Source organism: Delphinapterus leucas, chromosome 2 (genome assembly GCF_059928025.1).
Source record: "Delphinapterus leucas isolate spDelLeu-1000000601 "Yukka" chromosome 2, BTC_Dleu_Yukka2, whole genome shotgun sequence".
NCBI classification, from domain to species: Eukaryota; Metazoa; Chordata; class Mammalia; order Artiodactyla; family Monodontidae; genus Delphinapterus; species Delphinapterus leucas.
In genome coordinates this window covers 148,611,423-148,635,841 of record NC_143130.1, presented here as the reverse complement: position 1 = coordinate 148,635,841, position 24,419 = coordinate 148,611,423, and the positions used below count along the sequence as shown (strand labels likewise).

At 51.5% G+C, this 24,419-nt stretch overlaps 1 protein-coding gene across 3 annotated transcripts in view; it reads left to right on the top strand.

The window, feature by feature from the left end:
* The window catches only part of ACTN1 (actinin alpha 1), a 95,841-nt gene that overhangs the window by 53,080 nt on the left and 18,342 nt on the right, over positions 1-24,419 (top strand). For all 3 annotated transcript variants that reach the window (XM_022570283.3, XM_022570284.3, XM_089907872.1), the window contains exons 3-8: positions 3,759-3,878; positions 11,618-11,704; positions 13,503-13,590; positions 14,124-14,202; positions 17,802-17,883; positions 19,113-19,198. In XM_022570283.3, the coding sequence (XP_022425991.1) occupies positions 3,759-3,878; positions 11,618-11,704; positions 13,503-13,590; positions 14,124-14,202; positions 17,802-17,883; positions 19,113-19,198 (542 nt within the window). The remainder of the gene's footprint in view (positions 1-3,758; positions 3,879-11,617; positions 11,705-13,502; positions 13,591-14,123; positions 14,203-17,801; positions 17,884-19,112; positions 19,199-24,419) is intronic.

Sequence of the window (24,419 nt, the reverse complement as noted above, 5' to 3'; positions counted from 1 at the left end):
GCCCTCGGACAAGTCACCGCCTTTCTGCCTCAGCATCCTCATTTGCATAAAGAGGGGTTTGAAGGATGGTCTCTGAGGTCTCTTCTCCAAATGCTAGGACTCTGTGGTCAAGAAAGCAGCCATGGCTGACCATCTCCAAACACTGGCTCCACTGCTACCTATATCCAGGTGATTCCAGTCCCTTATCCAGCCCCCAGCTTGGAATTTGGGTGTCCAGATATCTGGAGGGACAGCTCCTCTCCAATGCATATCTCCTCTTTCTTATGAATACCTTTCCTCCACCATCCCTTAAAGGTTGGAGGTCCCGAGATTCTAGCCTTGGCTTATGCACTGGAGGATCTTGGCTGCTTTCTTCACTTTACCTTCCACCTTGCCGCCTGTCCTAGGCTAGTCTCAGTCCAGCCTTCTCCCTGGAGCCTCCTTTTAAATACTGAATCGCACTGGGCATCTTCCCCCACATGTGCCCCAGGGTTCAATGCCTTTGCTCTTTGGCGTTCAAGTTTCATTCTTTCTGTTTCCTTCTATTATCCTTCTTTTACCTCTGCTGCCTCACGGTGTCAGTGCGCCTGCGTCAGCTGTCACCTAGATAATGCCCAGAGGCCTTTGACCCCTCCTCCCAGCTTCTCCCTTCCCACCGCCCTCCGTTACCCACACGCAGCCAGAGGGTCCATCCAACGGCCCAAATATGGTCGCGCTGTTCCCTGCTTGAAACTTTTCATTGCCTCTCTGGGGCTTTGCGCCTGCAGCCCACATTCCTTAGCATAGCTAGCAGGATCCTTCATGAGCTGGCACCTGCTTTGTTTTCAACGAACTATTCCCAAAAATGTGTCAGACTTCAGACCCTCTGCCACGTTGGGGGCACACGCAGTCCTCCCCAGATGGCATGCTCTCTGTTTTCTGTGCTTTTGCACAAGCTCCGACTGCCTTCCCCCACTCCCCAATACTTGAAAATATTTTCATTGCAGGTGAAATCTGTGGGGTGGGGTGGGGCGTGTGTGTGTGTGGTAAGATATACGTAACATAAAATTTACCATTTTGATCGTTTTAAAATGTACACAGAGGCATTAAGTACATTCACATTGCTGTGCAACCATCACCACCATCCGTCTCCAGACTTTTTCAGCATTCCACACTGTGGCTCCATACCATTCAATGCCAACTCCCCATTCCCTTCTCCCTGCCGCAGCCCCTGCCCAACACCATTCTGCTTTCTGTCTCTGTGAACTTGATTCACAGATTCTGTTCTAGGTTCCTCGTATTAGTGGAATCATAGTATTTGTCCTTTTGTGACTGGCTTATTTCATTTAGCATAATGTCCTCATAGTTCCTCCATGAAGTAGCATGTATGAGAATTTCCTTCCTTTTTAAGGCCAAATAATATTCCATCGTGTATATATATCCCACATTTTGTTTATTCAGTCGTCTGTCAATTCACACCTGAGTCGTTTCCACCTTTTGGCTATTGTGAATAATGCCGCTAAGAACATGGTGTACAGATATCTGTTCAAGCCTGTGCTTTCAGTTCTCTTGCGTATGTACCCAGAAGTGGAATTGCTGGGTCCTAGAGTAATTCTATATTTAATTTTTTTAGGAACTGCCATATGTTTTCCTCTGCTTTTTAGAGTGTCTTTCCCGACCTCTCTTCCAACATTTCTTAGTTTAAACAAACCTGGCATTGTTCTTTTTCATTCTTCAAAACTCAGCTTAGGCGTTTCCTCCAGGAAGGCTTCCCTGACTACCACCGCCCCCCATCCCCCCACCTCCACTCGTGCTTTGAGTGGCTGCCCTCCTCTGGGCTCCTAGAACAGGCTGTTGATTCCTCTAGTGTGTCATTTGCCATGCAGCAGGATCATTTTTGGCTCATGTGTTTTCTCCCCACTGCGCACTGAGCCCCTTAGGGTGGGGACAGTCTCATCTGTATCCCAAGTGCTTATACCTGTACTTGGCACGTAGGTGATGCTCAACAAATATTAGAGTGACTGACTGCCCGCTGGGCTTTTCCGCATACCCACCAGGTGCTCTCACTGAACGGGCCGGCCTGTGCACGTATGTGGGGCGGGGAGAGATTGAGTCACCGAGATGTTGCCTTTTCCCCCTTGAGCGTTTCTGGAGATGGGTAGGATAACAGGAGAAAGGAAGAGGGTGCTCCCTGCAGAGGTCCTCTGGGTGTGGTCCCTGGACCACCCAGCAGAATCAGCAGGACTGCTTGGCCACATGCAGGTTCCCAGCCCACACCCCAGACCTCCTAAATCAGAAACTCGGGAAGCAGGGGAAGGGGACTGGACGTCTGCAGTTAGCAGGTCCTCCTGGTGGTTCTGTGCTGATTGAAGTCCCAGAACCACTATCCTTACTGCCTCCACTGTCTTGGAGAAGCCCCGTTCCAGCCAGTGTACGTGGCTGGTGGGCTGGCTGGCGAACTCAGGCTTAGCAGGACCTAAGGGCTGGGGCTCTAGCGGGAGCAGCCTTCTGGGGGCACGAGGTGCTGCCTCCATCCATCCTATCGGAGGGGAGCCCTGCGGCATCTCATCTGCTCAGGAGGGCGGTAGGGTTCCTTGCCAGAGAGGGGGGCAACGGCCACAGCCTTGGGAAAGCCGTGAGCGGAAAGTCTTGATTTAATGATAAAAACCCAGCTGTGCTTCCCTGGGAGCTGCTCGGCCAAATGACATCTGTGGCAGGAATTCTGTTCTCTAGAAGCTGGGGGGGCCCCCTGGGGAGTTGGGAGGCCCCCCGGAGAAATGCCGCTCTGACAGGGTGGGCATGGCCCAGCATCAGGGCCACCCTGCCCCTCGAGATCTCTCAGCCAGACTGTCGATGTGCTCGGAAGGGAGGGGGGCGGGCACTGCTGGGCTGGGCTGGAGACCGTGGCAGGTGCAAGGGTCCTGAATTTCAGGTCCTAGGATGGTGGTTCTCAGCCTTTTAGGGTCCCTGACCTCTTAGAGACTCTGAACGCTGTGCGCCCCTTCCCCAGATATGGGCACACATGTTGTACATACGCATTTTTCAGATGGTTTCAGGAGGTCCCTGGACACCCCTGGTCTATGCTCTTAACAGGGTGTTTGGAGAACCTGCTCCTCAACACCTGTTTCCCGGCAGCTTCTGACCGAAAAGCCTGAGCAGCAGGGGATCCCCTGTGGAAGCTGGAGGGGTGGGGTGGGGTGGGGGAGTGGCTGTGGAGTGACGGTGGGGGATTGACTCAGAGCTGAGCCGAGGGTACCCCTGGGAGGCAGTAACTGGACAAGAGCAGCGGTGCTCAAATGAGAGAGGACTCTGGCAGAGCACAGGGAACTCTTCCAGAATACTCTAGAGCGACCCAAACACTCCCCCAGGCCAAAACAATCTAGGCTAGGAGTTCGGGGCCTTTGCATATGCTGTTCCTTCTGCCTTGGTCACCATTCCCTGCAGTCTGGGCCTGGCTGCCTCCCACTCAGAGGCCTCCCCTGACCACCTCACAACTCTTTCGCCCTCCTGCCTGCCCTCCTCTGCGGTGTCTCTTTTAAAGCATTTATTTTAAGCATTTACCCTCTGGCTGCTTGTTCATTTGTGTGTTTCTCTGATGAAGATCTGTCTCTCCTCCTGGACCATAAGTATATGAAGGCAGCAAACTGCTCTGTGCACCCCCGCATTCCCAGCACACAGCCAAGTCTTTGGCATGTGTTAGGGGCTTGATACAGGCTTGTTGAGCGGCTGCAAGCAGTTTAGACCCGAGAAGTCGGAGAACAGCATCTCACCTCCTGTCCCTCCCTCTCGTCTGTGTTCAGGTGAACGCTTGGCCAAGCCGGAGAGAGGCAAAATGAGGGTGCACAAGATCTCCAATGTCAACAAGGCCCTGGACTTCATAGCCAGCAAGGGGGTCAAGCTGGTGTCCATAGGAGCTGAAGGTGAGTAAGGCCTGCCCCTGGCTGCCCCCCGGAGTTGGATTCTCCCCACCCCACAGCTTCCTGGTTCTTTTGGCCTTTTCCAGCCTGACTCCTAGACCCACTCTTATGTCCCACCCACTTCTAGACATCCCTGGGGGCATTTGGAAGTAGGGCTCCCAGCACCTCCATCTGGTCGACCCCGTGGATCCTTCATGTAAAAACAGCACTTTCCATCCAATCTCAGCACCTTGGCAACCCCTCCGCTGAATCCTGGCGCTGTGGGATATCCCTGTGTAGAATGCCACCTCCCTCTTCCACAGGCCTGGCTGCACTGCGCTGTCCCAAGCAGAGAGTTCTGTGGTCTGGGGAGAGTGTGCAGACACTGGCTGGGTGGAGGCAGCCCCTGCAGGATGGCTGCCTGCACGCCTTTAGGAACATTTTTAATATCATTTCCCTGCAGAGCAGCTTCTTGACTCTTTGCCCTTTACTTACCAAAAAATTGTTTCTACACCTGAAACTAACACAAGATTGTAAATCAACTTTACTTCAATTTAAAAAAATTGTTTAAAGCTCAGTCTGAACCATTATTGGCATGTTCTTAATGGTTAAAAGGAGGTTGCACAATTTCTTGTGTGCACTGTAATGGTTCTGAAGGATTTAGGGAGGGTCGTGAGGTGATGAGAATAAAATACCGTAACTAGGCCCCGCCAGGACTGTGTCCCATGGATTCCGCAATGGATTGGGTATCCGCTGTGTGGTGCCAGAGATCAAAAGGTGAGGAAGACAGCATCTCCATCCATTCATTCCTTCACTGTAGATACAACCCTGGCTGTGCTGACTGATCACTTGCTCTGCAGAAGGTACTGTGCTGAAGCCCTTTGCACCAGTGATCGCATTTCACCCTCACCAGCCCTATGGGGTGGCTCTAATTATTATCCCCATTTTGCAAAAGGAAGATACATGCCTGATGAGATTAACTTGTCCCAAGTCCCATCATCAGTAAGTGGTAAAGCCAGAACTCAAATTCAGGTCTGAGTGACTCCAGAGAAATACCCCAGAGGGTGGCCTCTCCTCGCAGAGGGTGGAGGGTCTTGCTTCAGTAAATCCATAGGAGCTGATCTCTTCTCCGCTTGATGACTTTAAAGTCCTCCTCTTTTTTTTCTAGAAATTGAGGGATTTGATATATCAACCTCAAACTGAGAAATTTGAGCACGGCGGTTGGCAGACTACGGTCCATGGGGTCCAACCTGGCTGACCTGGGTTTTTGTAACTAGTGGAACACGGCCATACCCATTTGTTTACATATCATTGGCTGCTTTCCTGCTACAGGCGGAATTGAATAGTTGCGACAGAGACCATATGGCCTGCAAAGCCGAGAATATTTCCTATCAGGCCCTTTACAGGAAAAGCTTGCTGACCCCTGCCTTACCAGGGACTCAGGCTAGTACTTGAGGCCAGCACGGGTGGTGCCTTATGCATCCCATCCCCTCAGCTGTGAGGCAGAGATCACGTCTTCTACATCCTTGTGGCCCCAGCTCCTAGCAGCACGATGCACACAGTCAGTGCTCAGTAAACGTTCGAAGGGCTTGTGCGTAGCAGGATACGTCGCTTTGTGAGTGGGAAAGTAATCACTGCCTGTTAAGAAGAAAAGAATAGTTTGTTCTCTTAGGGAGGAACCAAGACTTGGCAGAATGGGCTTCCCTGGTGGCTCAGTGGTTGGGAGTCCGCCTGCTGATGCAGGGGACGCGGGTTCGTGCCCCGGTCCGGGAGGATCCCACATGCCGCGGAGCGGCTGGGCCCGTGAGCCGTGGCCGCTGAGCCTGCATGGCCGGAGCCTGTGCTCTGCAACGGGAGAGGCCACAACAGTGAGAGGCCCGCGTACCGCAAAAAGAAAGAAAAAGACTTGGCAGAGAAAGTTTCAACCAAGCAGGTATGGGAAGCCAAAGAAATTGCCACTCAGGTCGTCTGGTGCAAGCTCAGATGCTCACTGGAACAGGGAAGTAGAGGACGTATGATGTGGGCTGGGGTGAGCGGTATGGATGAGTGGGGAGAAGAGGGGAGAACATGTCCTTCTAAGCAGGGCAGCTGCCATGTAGATCTGGTCAGTCGTTGCTGTGTGGGAATACTCTTCAAGCATTGCTAGATCTTCCAATTTTTCAAAAGAAGCCAGAAATCCAGATTTTTAGAAAGGAAAATTTAACAACTACCTAAAAAAATATATTTGTAAAGACTCTGAATACCAAAGGGGAGGAAGAAAGGAGAAGATGGGCGAGAATAGCACTTGCTGAGTTCCAGATCTGTGGCTGACTAGACAGGATACTTTAACAGGCTTGTCATGTCACCAGCCACGTTCTACAGTCAAGGAAACTGAGGCTCGAAGAAGTTGATGGGATGGAAGTGTGTAGTACAGGCTCTGGACCAGACTGCTTCCATATGGCAGAGCCCAGTAAACCCCGGGGGTTCGGGCTCTGGAGCTGAGGTCTGAAGCTCTCCCATCACCCCTCTGCAGGGGCCCAGGACAGAAATTTCATGTCTGATTTTCCTCAGCTCTGAAGTGGCAGGTCAAGCTGGCTGTGTTGTCTCAACAGAGGGGTAAGGAGCAAAGACTGACATGGGTGTAAACGCTCACGACCCCCCTCTAATCTCTGGGGAGTCACCTAACCTAGCTGGCCAGAGTTTTCTAGCTCCTTTGGCACAAGCCTCGCCTCTCAAAAGATTTCTAAAGCTGCCTTAAAATGAGACATTCCCTACCTTCTCGCTGCCTTTAGGCCAAGCCTTCCCTCTGAGATCCTCGCTCCCGCTTCAAGCTGAAATAATAACCTATATAGGAAAAGAATCTGAAAGAGAATGAATATATGTATATGTATAACTGAATCACTTTGGGGTACACCTGAAACTAACACAACATTGTAAATCAACTACACTCCAATAAATTTAAAAAAAGAAAACAAAAAAAAGCTGAGCACCAAGATCATGCCAGGACGGCCGCTCTGCTGAGCCAGGAAACTGGATGAGGCCCTGAATGGGCTTTGTTTATTTTAATGAAGTGAAGTTTACTGCTGTAGACTATAAAAGGCAGTGGAATGGATCACCTGGAAGGAGCCCTCCTGGGGTTGGGGTGGGGGAGATGTTGCCAGTTGTTCTGGCTGGGGTGCCCTGGGGACCAGGCCCAGCCCAGGTGAAAGGCCCCAGACCTTTGAAGGGTTATCACGTGGGGCAAGGTCTCGACTCTGACTGACTCTGACGTGCAGAACCAGGCCCAGAAGGGAGACCCTGTGGGCAGGCTGACTGTGGATAACATACAGAACCTTAGGGGATGCAGTGGGTGCTCTGGGAAAGGTACGGGTTCCCTGCCCCCAAAGATGGAGGCCAGGGGCAAGAAGCATCCACACAGCGGCAGGGGTTAGAATAGATCCTTGGGATTTCTTGTGTGATACTTGATTCTAGAATGTCTAGACTTCACGGGGTTGGGACTTGACGTGGGTGAGTGGTGGGATTTAACCAGATGAGGGCACCTGAGAAGGATTTTTCCTTTTAAAATCTTGAGGCAGGGAAAGCTTGATGGCTTTGGGTGCTAGAGCTTGGGGGTGGGCTCGAGGATTTAGCATCTGTCCTTAGGATGGAGGGGGCGGCGGGTACAGTAGCTAAACCCAATGGTCTCGGGAGGTGGTGGCCCCCAGGGTTCTGGTTTCTATCACGTGGAGTTCCTTCGGCATCATTCATTCCACCGTCTGAATACTGCTCAGTGACTGCCTCCCCGGACTGGGGCCAGGGGACAGGCAGGTTCTGAGTAAAATCAGGATGTGAACAGCTTCACAGGTAGCTGTGGTCTAGGAATGGCTTCTTTCCACACCCACAGCGACAGTTTTTTTGGTTTGGCTTGGTTTTTTAAAGATTGTTTTGATGTGGGCCATTTTTAAAGTAGTCCTTATTGAATTTGTTACAATATTGCTTCTGTTTTATGTTTTGGTTTTTTGGCCACAAGCCATGTGGGATCTTAGCTCCCCAACCAGGGATTGAACCCACACCCTCTGCATTGGAAGGCAAAGTCTTAACCACTGGACCGCCAGGGAAGTCCCAGACATTGTTAATCTAGCTTCGTGGTTTTTCCCCCAAGGGCCCGGTTGTGGCCTTGGAACCCTTCTTTTGGACCCAGCATTTCAGGCCATATAGATGCCTATGAGATGGGCAGCCTTACTCCAAACAGAGATGCCTGGGGAAAGGATCTACCGTTCTCGGGACCAGGGCAGGAGAGCCCTCTGGGGAGGGTTACACTCTGAGGGTGTGTGGGGAATCAGGTGGGCACTGGGGATGGGTGGTACATGGGCTGTTAACTGTACACACACCACTCTCTTTGCCTGTCCTTGGCCCCTTTTTTTTCTGGAGTGAAACTGCTTCTTTGGTAGGAGTTAGAATTCAGTAAGCAACACCCCCAGGGCTTGGGTGTTTCTGTGGAAGGAGGAGAGACGTAAGTAGGCAAGACCCAGAGAAGAAGCTGCCTTGTCTTCCTTGGTGCTGGGAGGACACTGAGCTCAAGGCCAGCAGGAGGCTGGGATTTTTTTTTTTTTTTTTTTCAGTACGCGGGCCTCTCACTGTTGCGGCCTCTCCCATTGCGGAGCACAGGCTCCGGACGCGCAGGCTCAGCGGCCATGGCTCACGGGCCCAGCCGCTCCGCGGCATGTGGGATCCTCCCGGACCGGGGCACAAACCCGTGTCCCCTGCATCGGCAGGCAAACTCTCAACCACTGCGCCACCAGGGAAGCCCGGCTGGGATATTTTGATCTTCACAAATGGGGCAGCTGGGGGTGGGGACACTGGCCCCAAGTCATTAAAAACTTGCGAACATCATTTTAAATTATGTTCTAATTGTCTATTTGGTGAGCACAGCTGTGCTCTGTTGTGGTCCTGGAGGAGCCCAAGTGCTCTATGTTCTCTGCCCGCTCGCCCACCTGTGGTTAGTGTCCTCCAGTGTCCTGTTCATTCATTCATTCATTTGTTCATTCATTCAACAAATGTTGATGGAGGGCCTTTTCTGTGTCAGGGACAATGCTGGGCTCTTAAGCAGTGATGCAAGACAAAAAATCTTTACCCTCAGGGAGCTTACATTCTAGAAGAGGGAGAAAGAAAATACATATGTCAGTTGTAGAAAAGTAAAATGGGAGGTCCAGGAAGGGCTCAGTGAGAAGATGAAGGGCTCAGTGAGAAGATGAAGGGTGAGTGGAAACAGGAAGGAGGTGAGGGGTATCCCAGGACCAGGGAGAGCTGCAGGGAGGCCGTGTGACTGGAGGGGTAGAGGGAGGAGGGGTCCCAGAGGCCCCACCAGCCACTGCCTTTGGCTCCGAGTGGAGGTTTTGAGCAGAGAGGTGACAAGTCTGGGGATTTGCTCAGTCATGCCTCGTACTTTGCACCTTCACAGGGTTTCCAGTGTGTGGTCATGATAAATACCCTGGCAGCAAGGGCCTTCACAGCAACCTTACTCTGTATTTCACTCCACTGGCTTGGGCTAGAGAGAGAATTTTTTTTTCAAAAAGTTGAGCAACTTCAAGATGCTTGCTCCCTATTGCCACGTTATTTCCCAGAAAGGTGTTGTTTTTTTAAAAACTTCTAGCCACAGTATGGTAGCCTTATTACCACCCTGGTGTGTGTTCGCTGTTTTTCAACTTTGCTAATTTAATAGCTGGGAAATGGTATCTTATAACTTTAATTCCAAGTGAGATTGACATTCTTACAGATTGGTTATTTGTATTTCTTGTTTTATGAAGTGTATTCATGTCTTTTGCCTACTTATGTATTATGAGTTTAGACTTTTATCAATTTATATAAACACTGTGAACATTACAGATGCAAAACCATTGGGAGTCACAAATGAAAGGGCATTTTAAAAATATCAAACTTTTAGGAACTGGTTCTTTTTTTTTTCAATTTACCTTGGAGTATAGTTGCTTTACAAGGAACTGATTCTTGACTGATTAACTGACTGTACTCCCGTTTCCCGCAAGCCTGCTCTGCAAAGTGCAGCCGGCTGTTTTAGTTATTAAGGAGGACGGTTGTATGCTGCTACATCTCTCTGTCTCTCTAACTCAGGTTCTCCAACTTGGATCATTGTCCTGCGGATGCCTAGGGTTCTGGGAGGGGCATTCAAACCCCCTTTACAGGAAGAGTCACATCCTGTCCCAAGTCCAAAGTGGACACTGTGCTTCCTTTACTCAGCACCCTGATGCAGGCTCAGCAGACTTACCCACTGTCCCCACCAGAAGCTGCTGTGGCCAGGCATCACTGCTCAGTGCCTTTACCTTGCGTGCAATTTTGCCCTCCCTTTTGAGGAAGGGGATGAGATCTTAATTTCCTTAGTGGAATCCACTCTTGTTTAAGGGGTTTGTTTTGTGGGAAGCAAACCCAAGTGGATGTGGGCTCAGGGGATTAGGAGTCCCTGGAAGTTGCCCCTTCTTATGGTTTTGTTGGGTCTCCCCTAAAACTAGTGTTGCAGGTAGGAAAAAACGAGATATTCTTTGGATGCCTGAGTCTTAACTGAGAGTACCTCACCATGGGGCCAGGTTACCATCTCCTGGCCTGGAAGCAGGTGAGGGTAAGGAGTCTGCATTTGATCGTTACCCTTCTCAACCCCCAAGACTATAAATGACTCCATGTCTTAGGCTCCTTGAAGACAGGGCTTATTTATCTTTGTATTCCCTGCCTTTGAGTCTGGTACAGGAAAAAAAAAAAATTACTTCATAGAATTTATAACATTTTTTAAAAAGTCTAGAAAGTGCTGCTTAGACTGAATTTAGTGGGGTATCTCTTTTTTTTTTTAAGATAGATTTTATTCATTTAAAAAAATTTTTAAATTTATTTTTAGCTGCGTTGTGTCTTCGTTGCTGTGAGCGGGCTTTCTCTAGCTGCAGCGAGCGGGGGCTACTCTTTGTTGCGGTGCATGGGCTACTCTTCGTTGCGGTGCATGGGCTACTCTTCGTTGCGGTGCGTGGGCTTCTCATTGAGGTGGCTTCTCTTGTTGCGGAGCACGGGCTCTAGGCACGCGGGCTTCAGTAATTGTGGCTCGCGGGCTCTAGAGCACAGGCTCAGTAGTTGTGGCGCACGGGCTTAGTTGCTCCGCGGCATGTGGGATCTTCCCGGACCAGGGCTCGAACCCGTGTCCCTTGCATTGGCAGGTGGATTCTTAACCACTGTGCCACCAGGGAAACCCATAGTGGGGTACCTCTTAATTGTGATCTTGAAGCTGTTGTTTGTTTTTTCTTAAAAAATACCCAGCTAGTGGCATCGTGAACTTGATTTGTGAGTTAGTGGATCCTTCCAGTGGCAGTTTGTAAACCTTTGTCGGGTTGGTTAATTTCTGTTGCCTGCACTGGCTTTCCAGCTGTGGATGCCTGTTCCGAGAGCTGTGCTCAGAGGTCCTCAGCTCACAGAGGTGCCAGGACATTTGTGATGGTATAGAAATTCTCTCCCTCTTCTCTGTTAGGCCGGTGGGCACCACTCAGGGTTTAAGACACCCCCTTCTCTGTTGCCTTTCCTGTTGTACCCAGTCGAATTGACCACTCTCCTGGTGCCCCCAAGACACCCCCAAGTAGACTTCCTTCCTGACACCTGTGACACGTAATTGCACTAATTTTTAGACTTCCCTCTAGAAGTGGAGTTTGTGGTCATTGACTTCCTAAGTGGCGCACGGAGTGACATGGTCACTCAGGGAGTGTGAACTCTATTCCTGCTGAGACCCTTCTTAATGTGTCCTACTGCTGTTTCTGTAGAAATCGTGGATGGGAACGTGAAAATGACCCTGGGCATGATCTGGACCATCATTCTCCGCTTTGCCATCCAGGACATCTCCGTGGAAGGTAGGTCTTCTGCTCTGTTCCCTGCCATCCCCAGGCTTCCACCTCTCCCGTGCCTTCACCATCACGTCTTCCTCCCTGATCCCCGGGGCAACAGGGCCTTGATCATGGGCCACATCCTGGGCCGCTTACCCATCGCTGGCATCTGTGCGCTCTCCTAGTCTACAGGGAAGTAAGAACTGTTTGGAGTGCTGGTCCCCATAGATGTGTTGGCCTCAGAGAAACCCCTCACTTAGAAAGCCCAAGGTTGCTGTGGGGAAGTGTATTGGAAACACCCCACCTGGCTCTTGGGTTGTTAAATCTGAAAGGGTAGGGGAATAGCAGTCAGGAGGGAGTGACAGGAGGGTGAGTGGACACCAGGTCCTCCACTTTGCTCCCATAGCACCCTCTGGTGGCCACCTTGTAGATCTGCAAGGGGCCACCATGGTCTGGGGCAGTGATCTCTCTAAACTTTTGATTTCACACTCCAGCAGTTTTTGAGCTTTATGTCTGATACGTGTGTATTTATTTTGCACTAAATTATATGCATGTATTTCTATGCATATTATAAAACACACCAAACCAAATTTTTTAAAGATGAGGTGGAGATATTTTAAAAATATTTTTAATTCATTTTAATGGCCTAGAAATCAAATCTTGAAAAGATTTTTGTTCAAAATAATTTTTAATGAGAACAATGTGGATTAAATTGCTTTGTTATGGAAATCTTGGTTTGACACTTGGTGATACAGCAATGTGAAATTCTAAGTTTGGTTTATAGATACCTGGTATTTAGGGCTGAAGTGGTTAAAAAGATACCCTCAGGAGTCACTTAGGGCATGGTGCTTGTTAGTGATAATAGATATAAATCTGGTTTTCAAATAGCTTTCTTGATGAGTTTATTCTTTTGGGTAGACATCTTGTCAGTTCTGATTAAATCGTTGTTTTTTCATCTTGTAATGCGACTGACAAAGAGCTTGAACTAAAAGCAGAAGCGTTAGCTTTGCTGATTTTTTAATCGTTTTCTTGTGCTTGAATTATTATATTATCTTTGCAGGAATTGTTTAACATCATTTTAAAGTCCATTTTGTGAATCGAAAGTAAATGAGATCATCCACAAACCCACTTTACTGAGTACTATAACCTGCAATTCACAGCCATGAACACATGGGGGCGGTGCAGTTTGCAGCCCTCCTGGGCTGGGAGCTTCTGGGGTCCTCTCAGATACCTGCCCTATCTTACTGATACATGTCTGCTTTACACACAGCAACAGTGTTGACCCATGCATTAAATATAAGGAAACCATTTTTTTTTTTTAGATGAACACTAAATGCAACCGGAAGTCCTAATGCTTTCTTCCCACATGGCTGTGTGCCCTCCACAGGGTACATGGGGCCCCTATCTGAAGATTCATGAATTTCAGATTTCACAGACCAATCAAACCTTCCTCCCCAAAGTGGCCACCTGACATAAGTTGCCAGCTTATTTTGTATTGTTGCCATTTCTTTGCATAAAAGGGAGTGACGGGGAGATATTCTGAAAGTTTGAAAAGCCATTTTCTCAGTATTTAAATGTGTAAGGTGGCCAGTTATGAAACGCTTCCTAGCTTACTTCTATGTTTCTCAAATAAGTTCTCAAACTTTGTCAAGGAAGTAGATTTTTGGCCTGGTAGCAGCAGGGTTGAAATCTAGGGGTCTTTGTGTGGACCCCCTGTGTGAAAGAGCATGGACCCTGTGGTCACGGTGGGACCTCCATGAGCCCACGCCCCTCCCTCCACCAAGCCAGCCATTGACCTCTCTGCCTGTCATTCCCTTCCCCACAGAGACTTCAGCGAAGGAAGGGCTGCTCTTGTGGTGCCAGAGAAAGACAGCCCCTTACAAAAACGTCAACATCCAGAACTTCCACATAAGGTGAGTGGCTGGGGTCTGAGGGACCCTTGCAGAACCTGGGCTGCTTCCCCCAAGGACCCCCTTGGCTGGGTCAGTCTTAGCTCTAGAACAGAACAAAGACACTTGGGGAAGAAGTCGCTTTTCTGGGAAGGGAGTGTCGCCGTTTGATGCCCCCTTCCTCCTGGAGAGGAGCCCTCTCCCTCCTAGCTACTGCCTGATACACCTTTGGTTGATGCCCTTGGAGACCCCCAAGGAGCGTGTCTGGGAAGTTCTAGCCTGGGGCTCTGGAACAGAGCAGATGAGGGCCCTGGACCTTGGGGGCGGGTAGGGTTGGATGTGGCAGGTGTGTCTCAACTTACCAAGCCCCACAGTGTCGTACCCCAGTGCCTGGGATCGTGGCAGGAAGAAAGTTCCTTCCCATGGTATCTTCTCCCAGCTCCTGCTCTGAAGGGTTATGTACTCATCTCTGGAAAAAGGGAGGCCCCTGCTTAGTGCTATGCCCCTACTGCTTGGCCCACCTCACCAGCTTGCCCCCCATCCTCTCCCCCGGGCAGCTGGAAGGACGGCCTCGGCTTCTGTGCCTTGATTCACCGACACCGGCCTGAACTGATTGACTACGGGAAGCTGCGGAAGGTTCGTGTGCTCACCTGACCCTCCTGCCCCCTCCCCCAGCAGCTCCTACCGACTGGTTCCCCTTGGTTGGGTGGGGGATGGGCAGGACTCGGCCCCCTGTTCTGAGAGCCCATGGCCCAGTGTGAAGAGGTGTCAGTCTCCTTAGACGAGCTGAGGAGACAACCCTTCTAGAAGTAAGAGAAAAACACCTCCTCTCTCAGGGCTGCTTGAGTATGTATGTGCATAGCACATAGGTACTTGCTGACATGCCCAACCTGCCAGGAAAAATATCAGAACCACCAAAGCAATTCTGTTAGGATGAAGGGATACTAAGTGGCCTTTTCCCCTTCTGTTTTTCTGGGTTGTGCAAGGTGCATATATTACTTCCATAATGTAAGATATTGCATATTTTTAGAGACATCTGTCCCAGCCTTGTCCGAGGCTTGCTCTACAGTCCTGGGCAGCTTCCCGCCATGATTTGCTTTCCCCTATTGCTGAAGTTTGGCTGGGGATTTTAGAGCTGCTTGATTCATCTATGCTTTTGGTGTGAAGTTGCTAGGGGCTTTTCTTGAGCAACAAGATGTTGAGGAACAGACCGGAAGGTGGGAGCTGTGTGTCTAGCCTCGTGATGGTTCTTAGTGTCCGGGCTGGTTAAAGTTGCTGGCCTGACCTGGGAGAGGCCTGTCTGGGACACCGTGGCTGTGCTCAGCACCCCCCCTCTCAGCCCATCCCAGCAGCGAGAGGCCCTGTGGTGCAGACGTCCTGGGAGAGGCCACCCGTGGAGCCCTCCTCATGCCCCCGGTATATGGCCTGGAGCTCGGGTTGGAATGTCACCTGTTGGTCCTTGAATCTCTTGGCAAAGGGCTTCTAGGAATGACCGTTCTGGTATTTGTCTCCTTGACCTTGATACTTGGAGAGCTCAGTGTTCAGTGAAGTCCCCCACCTTGCCTCTGCCCCCAGTGGCCAAGCAAGGCTTCATGTTGCTGGTGCAGCAGCAGCTCTGTGGCATCAGAAGCTCCTTTTGGGGGGGGGGTGTGGTGGGGTGAACCGCCAAAAAGGATTTGTGAGGGAGGAAAGGAGTAGTTTCCTACCCCCTCCAGAAACCCCAAGCTGGGCCTGAAACTTGAGTCTGGGCCTCTGCCCACCTCGAAAAGCCCACCTGCCGAAGGAGAGAGCCCCGCTGCCTGGCCCTGTGCATGGCGGTATCCAGGTGTATGTGGACGAGCGTCCAGCTAACCTCTTGGGGGATGGGGCGGGTCCCAGCCCTCTAACTCAGCCACTTTGCAAAGAGAAAAAAAATCGATTTGAGAACCCCCCTGACCCACCTGAAAGCTGTGTGGCCAAACCAGACAGGGGCCAAGGTGGGGGAATCCTAGAGGCGGAGACTTTTTTTAAAGGTATGATCATCATGTACCGCCCTAGCGGTCAGCCGATGCCCTGTGGTGACAGGTGTGCACGTGCCTGTGTCCCTGCTTGGGCGGCCGGGGTGGGCAGCAGCCAGCCAGTGCACAGCTGTTCCCCACCCCCATATAAAGTGGGGTCCGTGCTGACTGTGGCTTTTCAGTCTCAGCCCCCGCCCCACCCCCCGACTCCAGGAGCCTCAGCCTTTTGGGAGGTGAGAGTCCAGGGGCCTTTGTCTCATTCCTGGCCAGCCTCTCCCCACCCTCTGTCCCTCTCTGTGTCTTTTCATTTCTCCCTGTCTCTCTGTGTCTGTCTCCCCTTCTCTTTAATTCAGTAGCAACAGTACAGTCCAGCCCAAATCCTAGTACAGACCTGTTCCCACTGAACCGTGGATTCTTTCCAGAAAGCACAGAGGTTGCCAGAGCCTCTGGTGCTTGGGAACAGGAGAGAGCCAAGGGCTGTGACCGGGAAGCACTTCCTTCCGGCACCCGTTCTAGGTGGGCGTGGGGGGCCTGGCGGTCCCTGGGAATCGAGGGGGGCAGGCGGGTGTGCACCCGGGGCCTGAGGATGGCCGAGGGCCTGGACGGAAATGACTGTTGCTGCTTGACAGTGGTTTTTTATTATTCTGGAAGCTGTCAGAGACTTTCCCAGAAGGACTCCACCTTCTCTATTTTGAGCAGTTTCTTCCTGAACGCGTCCCAGATGAATGGATTTATCCTTTTGTACCCTGTGACTCTCACCTAGCAAACGCGGAAGCTGAGTGGTAGGCTGACAAAGCCATTTGCTTTGGGTTAGTCTGGGAACCAAGAATCGAGTGGGAGGTCCAGCGAGGAACTCCTCCGACTAAGTTATGGATTTTTTTTCCACATTAAAATTTTTTTTTAATTTGGTAAAATATACATAATTTTTAAAGTACCACTTTAACCATTTTTAAGTGCACAGTTCAGTGGCATTAAGTACATTCACACTGGTGTGTACCCATCACCACCACCCAACTCTCCAGAACTCTTCATCTTGCAAAACTAAAATTCCGAACCCTTCAAACCATCATTCTCCACTCCCCCTTCCGCCAGTCCCTGGCACTCTACTTTCTGTATCTGAAGTTGACCGCTCTTGTAGGCACCTGTATAAGTGGCATCATATAATATTTGTCCCTTTGAGTCTGACTTATTTCACTTAGCGTAACGTTTTCCAGGCTGTCTATGTTGTAGTATCCCCGTCTCAGGATCTCTTTTCTTTTTTCTTTTCTTTTTAAGGCAGAATAATATTCCATATCTGTTTATCTGTCAGTGGACGTTTGAGTTACTTCCACCTTTTGGCTATTGTGTGTAATGCTGCTACGAATGTGGGTGTACAAATTATTTGAGTCCCCGCTTTCAATCCTTTGGGGTAATAGACCCAGAAGTGGAATTGCTGCTTCGTATAGTAGTTCTTCGTTTAACTTTTTGAGGAACCTCCATACTGCTGCACCATTTTACAATCCCACCGACAGTGCACGAGGGTTCCGATTACTCCACCTCCTCACCGATCCCCAATACGTTTTCTTGAGAAGATAGCAGAGCCAGAATATAGTCAGAAGACTGTAGCTGTTTGAAGGAGCCCCAAATTTCACGGAATATGAGCGCCAAAGGGGCTTGAGAGCTCCTAGGCCAACTCTTGAGTAACAGGCGGGGAGACTGAGGTTAGGTTACTTACCAGTCCAGCTAGCTGGCTGGTGGTGGAGCTGAAACCAGAAGCCAAGACTGATGGCTCCCAGGCCAGTGCCTGGTCTCAGCTTGCATTTCTTTCTTGCTTTCTTTCTTTTTTTTCTTTCTTTCTTTCTTTTCTTTCTTTCTTTCTTTCCTTCCTCCCCTTCCCCTTCCCCTTCCCCTTCCCCTTCCCCTTCCCCTTCCCCTTCCCCTTCCTTCTTTCCTTTCTTTCTCTTCTCTAGTTGAGGCAAGCAGGGGCTACTCTTTGTTGCAGTGCTTGGGCATCTCACTGTGGTGGCTTCTCTTGCTCTGGAGCACGGGCTCTAGGTGCGCGGGCTTCAGTAGCTGCAGCACTCAGGCTCAGCAGTTGTGGCTCGCGGGCTGTAGAGCGCAGGTTCAGTAGTTGTGGCGCTCTCCGTTGCACCACGGCATGTGGCAGTCCCCCCACCCCCAGTCTTGGTGATCATCGAGATGGGGGTAGCCAGAGACTTCTTGTGCCTCTCACCCGCCGCCTTCTTCTTCTCCCCCTAGGACGACCCACTTACAAACCTGAACACGGCCTTCGATGTGGCGGAGAAATACCTGGACATCCCCAAGATGTTGGATGCAGAAGGTGAAAGGCGCTTTCCTTCTGGGCCTTCGGCTCTTCTCCCGGCTGCGGCCAGCGGCCAGGAAGGGCGGGCCCCGCACCTGAGGCCAGAAGGGAGAAGGCTTGGTCTTCATCTGGGGAGCCAGGGGGTCAGTTGTCTCTCAGGGATTCCACAGACAGATTCCCTGAGGTTTGGAGGGAGAAGTGGTAGCTGGTGTCGAAAAGGGCGGCCCGAGCATGGTCCTCAGCTTGGTCTTGGAGTCGGGGTAGTGGGTGCCGGGGTGGAGTGCAGTGGTCCTTTGTTGTTGTAGGGGAGGGAAAAAAAAGTTTATTATCATGTGCATCATGGACACCCGTGGGAGCTTGCAGTGATGAGTAACTCAAAGGGGTGATTTGAGTTTGGGGTCTATATACGTACCTGACTTCACAGGGGAAAGGGAGTGGGAGAGAGGGCACTTGTGGAAATACAAATGACTTTTTGGAAAGATGGATGGGCCCTTAGGAGAATAGATGGAAGATATGATAGTTTGTGACAATGTCTGTCAAGTTGTAAGGTCAATTTCAATCATGCAAAAGCAGGGAGAATAATATAATTAGCTTCCATGTACCCACCATCCAGATAGAACAGTTACTGAGGTTTTGTCACACTTCCTTTTTTTTTCGCTTTTGTTTTCTTTGTTGAAATATTTTAAAGCAAGTCTCAGACATCACAGCATCTCACTACTACATACTTCAGATTACATACCTTAAAAATAGCAATATTTTCTTATGCAATCAGAAAATAATTTTCACACCAAGCAAATTGACAATAATTCCTTGATACATCTGCTGCCTGGTTCAGAATCGAATTTCCCCATTATTTCTTTTTAGTTGCTTTGTTTTGATCCAGATGCAAACAGAGTCTGCACGTGGCATTTCGTTGTTCTATTTCTTGTGTATTTTCTAATCTGTCGCACTTCTCTCTTCCCTCCGACCCCTTTCGTTCCTGGCACTGAACTTGTTGTAGAACCCAGGCCAGCCGTCCCGAGTACCCCTTACTCTGGTTTGTCTGTTTCCTTCCTCGGGTACCATTTCACTCCTTCCTCTACCTCTCGCATTCCCGTAAGTGGAAGCTGATACCAGATGGCTGGTTAGATGCAGGCTCAGCGTCTTGGCAAGAAGACTTGGTGGTTCTGAGAGCTGCTTTCCCCATCACATCAGGAAGCGTATCATGTGTTCACCAGCTGGCTTTAACTCCAGATTTTTCTTGACAGACATTGTCGGAACCGCCCGTCCGGATGAGAAAGCCATCATGACTTACGTGTCCAGCTTCTACCACGCCTTCTCTGGAGCCCAGAAGGTACCCAGGGCCCCCTGCTCCTTCCTTGCCCAGCACACCTCATGCCAGACCCCAAGCCATGCCCTCCCGCCCCCCCCTCTCCCCACCTCTCCTTGGCGACAGGGTCCGATGGTCTGTCTCTTCGGTAGAGTCAGCCCCCGGTGCCAACGTGGCATGTCATTCCAGCTCAACTCCTCTCCCACCCGCCCCTCTGCTTTCCCTCATCTTCCTCTACTGCCTCGGACAACACTGGGAAAGCGCTCACCTTCTGGGACCCGGATGGCGGGCTTCAGCAGGAAGGGCGGCATGGGTGAAATCAGCCAGGGCTGGTTCTGGAGGCCTGGAAGCGCTGTGGGCAGCAGCCCCTCTGTGCCCACCTCTGTTGAAGCTACAGCTTTAACAGAGCAGCAGGCGTCCCTTACAGAGGCAGGTCTGGGGAGGTGCCTCCTGTCCTCACTGACCTGTTCTGCAGAGGTGTCACGAAGCCCCCGCCTTTCTCCCGCTCCCAGGCGTGGTTCAGCAAATCTGTCCACAGCCCTGTTGGGCCTTGGCGCCTTCTATATCTTGCTTGGGGCCCCCATGCGGGGTCGTTCTGCACAACCCCTTGGGGAGACGAAGGGAAAGGGTGGGCCGCGGTGAACACTTCACGTGTCCTGACCCAGGTTTGCCCAGGGAGGCCTGAGGTTAAAGTCCAGTTGTGCAGGTTCTGCACTCCACAAAGGCATCATTCACACTGCAGACACTGAAGATTTGAATATTTTCATTAGCAGGCTTAGCTCGGGTGGCAGGCGCCCCTCCCCCAGGTCCCCTCACAGACAGGACCCTAGAAGCACAACCTCCAGGTCGCTATGACGACAGACCACAGGCTTGGCCCTCTCAGCTCTGGGCCTTGGAGCTGCCACATACTCAGGCAAATTTCCCACCCTCTGCATGGAGTCTGAGTGGCCTGTTTTGAAATGCATGATGGGGCGATGCTCCCGCCTCCCCAACCCTCAGCCCAGCCTTCCCCAGCACCCCCCTCCCCACCCCTTTTTCCCCACCTCTTCCCTATCTCTCTCCCACCCCAGCCCCTTTCTCCTCCCATCATCTCATTTTCTCTTTCTGCCCATTCCCTCATTGTCTGTCTGTCTTGTGTGCTCTGTCCACCATGGCTGTTTGGGTTTGTTCTGCGCCGCTGCTGCCTACTTTCTTCTCTCAACCTCTTCTCCTTCTCTGTGCAGATGTGTAGGCACGCTAAGGCCGGATGGGAAGGCCATGTGACCTAATGTTTCATGTCACTGCCACGCCTTCTCGGTGCGCAGAAGGTGAGCTCTCCCTCTGCCTCGCCCTCTCTCCCAGCGCCCTTTTGCCCATCTCTTCCATCCGCCCTGGATACTCCAGCCGCAGCCCCTTGGAACTGCAGCCCCTGGAATGAAAGGCGGGATTAGAAAAGCCCCCCTCCCCTTACCGCAACCCCAGCCCCTTGTAGGAGGGCAAGATGCTCTCTGAGCTTTGGCCAGGACACTTAAAGATGCCTGAGAATGCCAGCCTCTGGATGGCCTGCATCTCTGTCCCTACACGCTGGGCATAATAGGTGCCACAAACGGGAAAGAAGCTTGTGGTCTCAGCTCCTTCCCTGGACTGAGTTGAGAGCCCTTATCCCAAGCAGCACAGTTCTTGGCTCTGCTTCCTGCCTGTTCTCTTAAATATCCAGCACCTTCTCACGTCTCTCTCTCTCTCTCCATCTACTTAAGCAAGACTACCCTCTCAAATTACCCAGCAGCCAGGGCAGGGCGAAGTCTTCTGCCTTCCCCTTCGTGTCTAGTCCAGAGGCTCAGAGTCCTGCCTGATCCTTCCCAACCAGGCCTGCCAGGGACAGTGGTGCAGGTTGCATACTACCCAAGGGTGCCCTGTGTGCACCATAGACCATGAAGATTTGAATATTTTTTACAAAAATAATCTTGCAGATGGCAGTAAAAATGTCTTCTAACAGAATAAGTATGACAGTTTTGCAATAGAGGTGCCCCATGCCCTGCCTGGATGGGCACCCAAGACCTTCCTCACTTTCCTTCCAGGCCTCATGGGTACTGCCTGACAGGAAACAGCCCCGCCTGGAGGCTCCCCATCCTGGGTGTCCCAGCATCCCCAGGAGGCCCAGCCCTTTTCAGCCTCTTCTCTGGCCTGCCTCTTGCTTCTTCTTCCTCTTTGTCCCACCTCCGCTGCTGCTCTTTCTTGTCAGCTTCTTCTGGCCCCTCTTACACCCCACCTTTTGGGCAGGATGTGCGCACCATCTATCTACTTGCCTCACTGGGCCTCCAGCCCTGAGAACCGCACAGAGTCTTGCCTGCACCCAGGGCTAGGCTGAGCTCTCGGCCGTGGTCTTTCCCCTCTTTCCAGCTCTCCTTCCTCCTCCCCTGCTCCTGCAGGATTCTCTCCTGGGCTTCATGCCCGTTGACACTGGCCTTCCCTGTCTCTGAAGCCTTCCCTGTGTCCTGGCTGGTGATGCTCGGAAGGGAGTGTGTGTGTGCGTGTGTGTGTGTGCGCGCGCGTGCGTGCGTGCGTGTGTGTGTGTGTGTGTGTGTGTGAAGCAGCCTGCTTTTCTTCCTCCCAAATCTCATACCACCTCCCCCCATGCCCTCTTCCCTCTCACTCATCCCTGTTGCAGTCATTTCATGCTCCTTTTGTCCATACATGAGGACAAGGTCACCAGCTGGGGGGATGGGGTGGGGGGGTGGGGATGGGGGTGTGTTCCTCTCACGTCCTGGGTCAGGAGCCTCACCCAGAGTTGCCCCTCCCATCCCACTTCGAAGGAGTCAGGCAGTTGCTTACAGCTCAGCAGGCCGGTGGGAGGGGAATCTTGCCCCTCTCCCGTGGAAGAAGGAGGAGTCTTTCAGACTCATAGACTCTTCTTGTCTTGACTGTCTCCGTGTCTGGAGCCAGTGGGGGAAAGTGTCCTTGAAACCCACGCCCAGTGCCCTGCATCCTCTTCACTGTCTTTCTCTTATCAAGCCTTGGGCGGTGGAACTAGAAAGACAGCCGAGTCTAATACATGCGTGCATGCAGGTGTACATGTGTTTGTGTGCCTGTGTGGATACTGCACTTGTACGGATGCCAGTGTGTGTGATGGACGTTCCTAGTCAGATGAGGACCAACTCCTGTCTGACGTGTTGGTTTTGGTTCTGATTCTTTCTCAGCTTTCCTCTCCCCTCCTCTTCCCCTGGAGGGGTTTAGAACGGCTTGTGAGCAACCAGCGTTTGTTTGTGTAGTTTGTTGCTTTAACATTCATGGCCTATTGGGAACTGTTTCTGAGAAACAGCCTTTTGGGGCACGAACCGGACTTGCTGTAGGGGGTTCTGGATGCTTTTAGGAGTAGATGATGCTGTTCGCAGCCTTCCATTTGTCGCCAGCTGGTTGTGAATCTTCTAAGGGAAAGAAACCCCGTTCCTGCCCTCAAGGGATTCATGGTCCATCCGGGAAAACTCTTAATAAACAAGCTCGTGATGCTGTGGCCTAATCTCTGCTCTGCTGCAGAGCTGAGCAGCGGGGTGGGGGTGGGGGCGCTGCAGGGCTGCGGGATGTGGAGGCTTTCTCGAGCAGGCGACACTGGAGCTTGAGGGTCTTAAGGGTTGAGTGGTGGGGATCTGCAACTGAAAGGCTCAGGGAAGGTTGAGGAAGGTGGTCACGGCTTGTGCGACGCTTCATGGTGTGACGGTGCAGCCTCAGAGGAGAGCACGTCCGTCCCGCTGCCTGGAGTGAGGACTGGGGGCAAAGCCAGAGTCGGTCGCTGGGGTCAGGGCTGAGCGCCGCGGGGTTGGCTCCCTTGTGTCTGGGGTCCTCGCTGGCAGGGACACCAGGGCAGGGAGCTGACTTGGGACATGGAGAAAGACTAGGCAGTGGGAAGCTGTGGGAGGAAGGAAATGGGCAATTCTAGCTAGATTTGGGAAACTTTTGACGAAAAATGTCACAGATGAGATCTTCGTGGCACTCGCACGATGTAGGTGGCGGGTGGCAGCGCCACGGCGCGTCATCTGGCCCCAGTTGGCTGTTGGATGTCACCGGCGTTGAGGCTGCTTCCTCTCCAGACCGCACCTACCGGCTAATTTGATGCTAATTAGTAGAGAGGCGCTTTGGCCTGGAATAGCTGAGGGCTTCACTTGAGGATGGCTAAGCGCTCCGGGGCTAGTACTCCATAACTTAGAGACAAATAATTAATATAAAACTAAGCACATTGTTTTGTATTACAGTGTGTAACAGTGTACAACAATACACCTTAAAGTGGGTCATAAAAAACAAAAAACCGTGGAAGGGTCAACACAAATTTCTAGTAATCTTTTCCTTTGGCACTTGGAAGTCATCCTTTGGCCTGTTTCTATCAAATATTTTCTCAGCCCATTTGATGATCTTTATAAAAAGTCCCCAGGAGGCCCACCCGGGAACTCCCCTAGACTTCATCCAAAAGGAGCCCCCTTTGACCCGGGGGCCTCTGAGGGACGGCCAAGGCCCTTAAGGCCCGCAGGACGTGTCTTCCAGAATCCCATGAGCACAGGCCTCACTCAGTCCACCAAGTTCACAAATTGACACACGAATCAAAGCTTACGGCCTCTGAGCCCAGGATCTCAAGATGGATCAGGAGGATAACACGACGAAGGTGGGCTGGATCCATTCAAAGCTTACGGCCTCTGAGCCCAGGATCTCAAGATGGATCAGGAGGATAACACGACGAAGGTGGGCTGGATCCATTCAAAGCTTACGGCCTCTGAGCCCGGGATCTCAAGATGGATCAGGAGGATAACACGACGAAGGTGGGCTGGATCCATTCAAAGCTTACGGCCTCTGAGCCCAGGATCTCAAGGTGGATCAGGAGGATAACACGACGAAGGTGGGCTGGATCCATTCGCCGTCACAGTGGCAGCTGCTTCTTGCCGATGATTAGGGGCCACCTGTGATTCTTCCTTGCTTGATCAGCACATTGGGCTGGGGGCTTTGCAGCCACCCCACGGTCTTACGCACATGTCAGCACACGGGAGAGCCCTGGCCTCCCCCGGGTCCCCTCCCCAGCCTTCAAGGGAAGTGGCCCCGGTGACTCCAGGCAGATTCCTGGGGCAGCTTCATGGGGACATCAGCCCAGTTCCCATGACCCTGTTCGTTCCGGGGCCCCACATCTTCTGGGACGGGCTCCAGGAAGGAATTTCTCTCCTTGTGGCCTCTTGGGATCCCCCATGGTTGCTTGTTGGTTCTTTAGAGGAAGGACGATCCGTCAGGA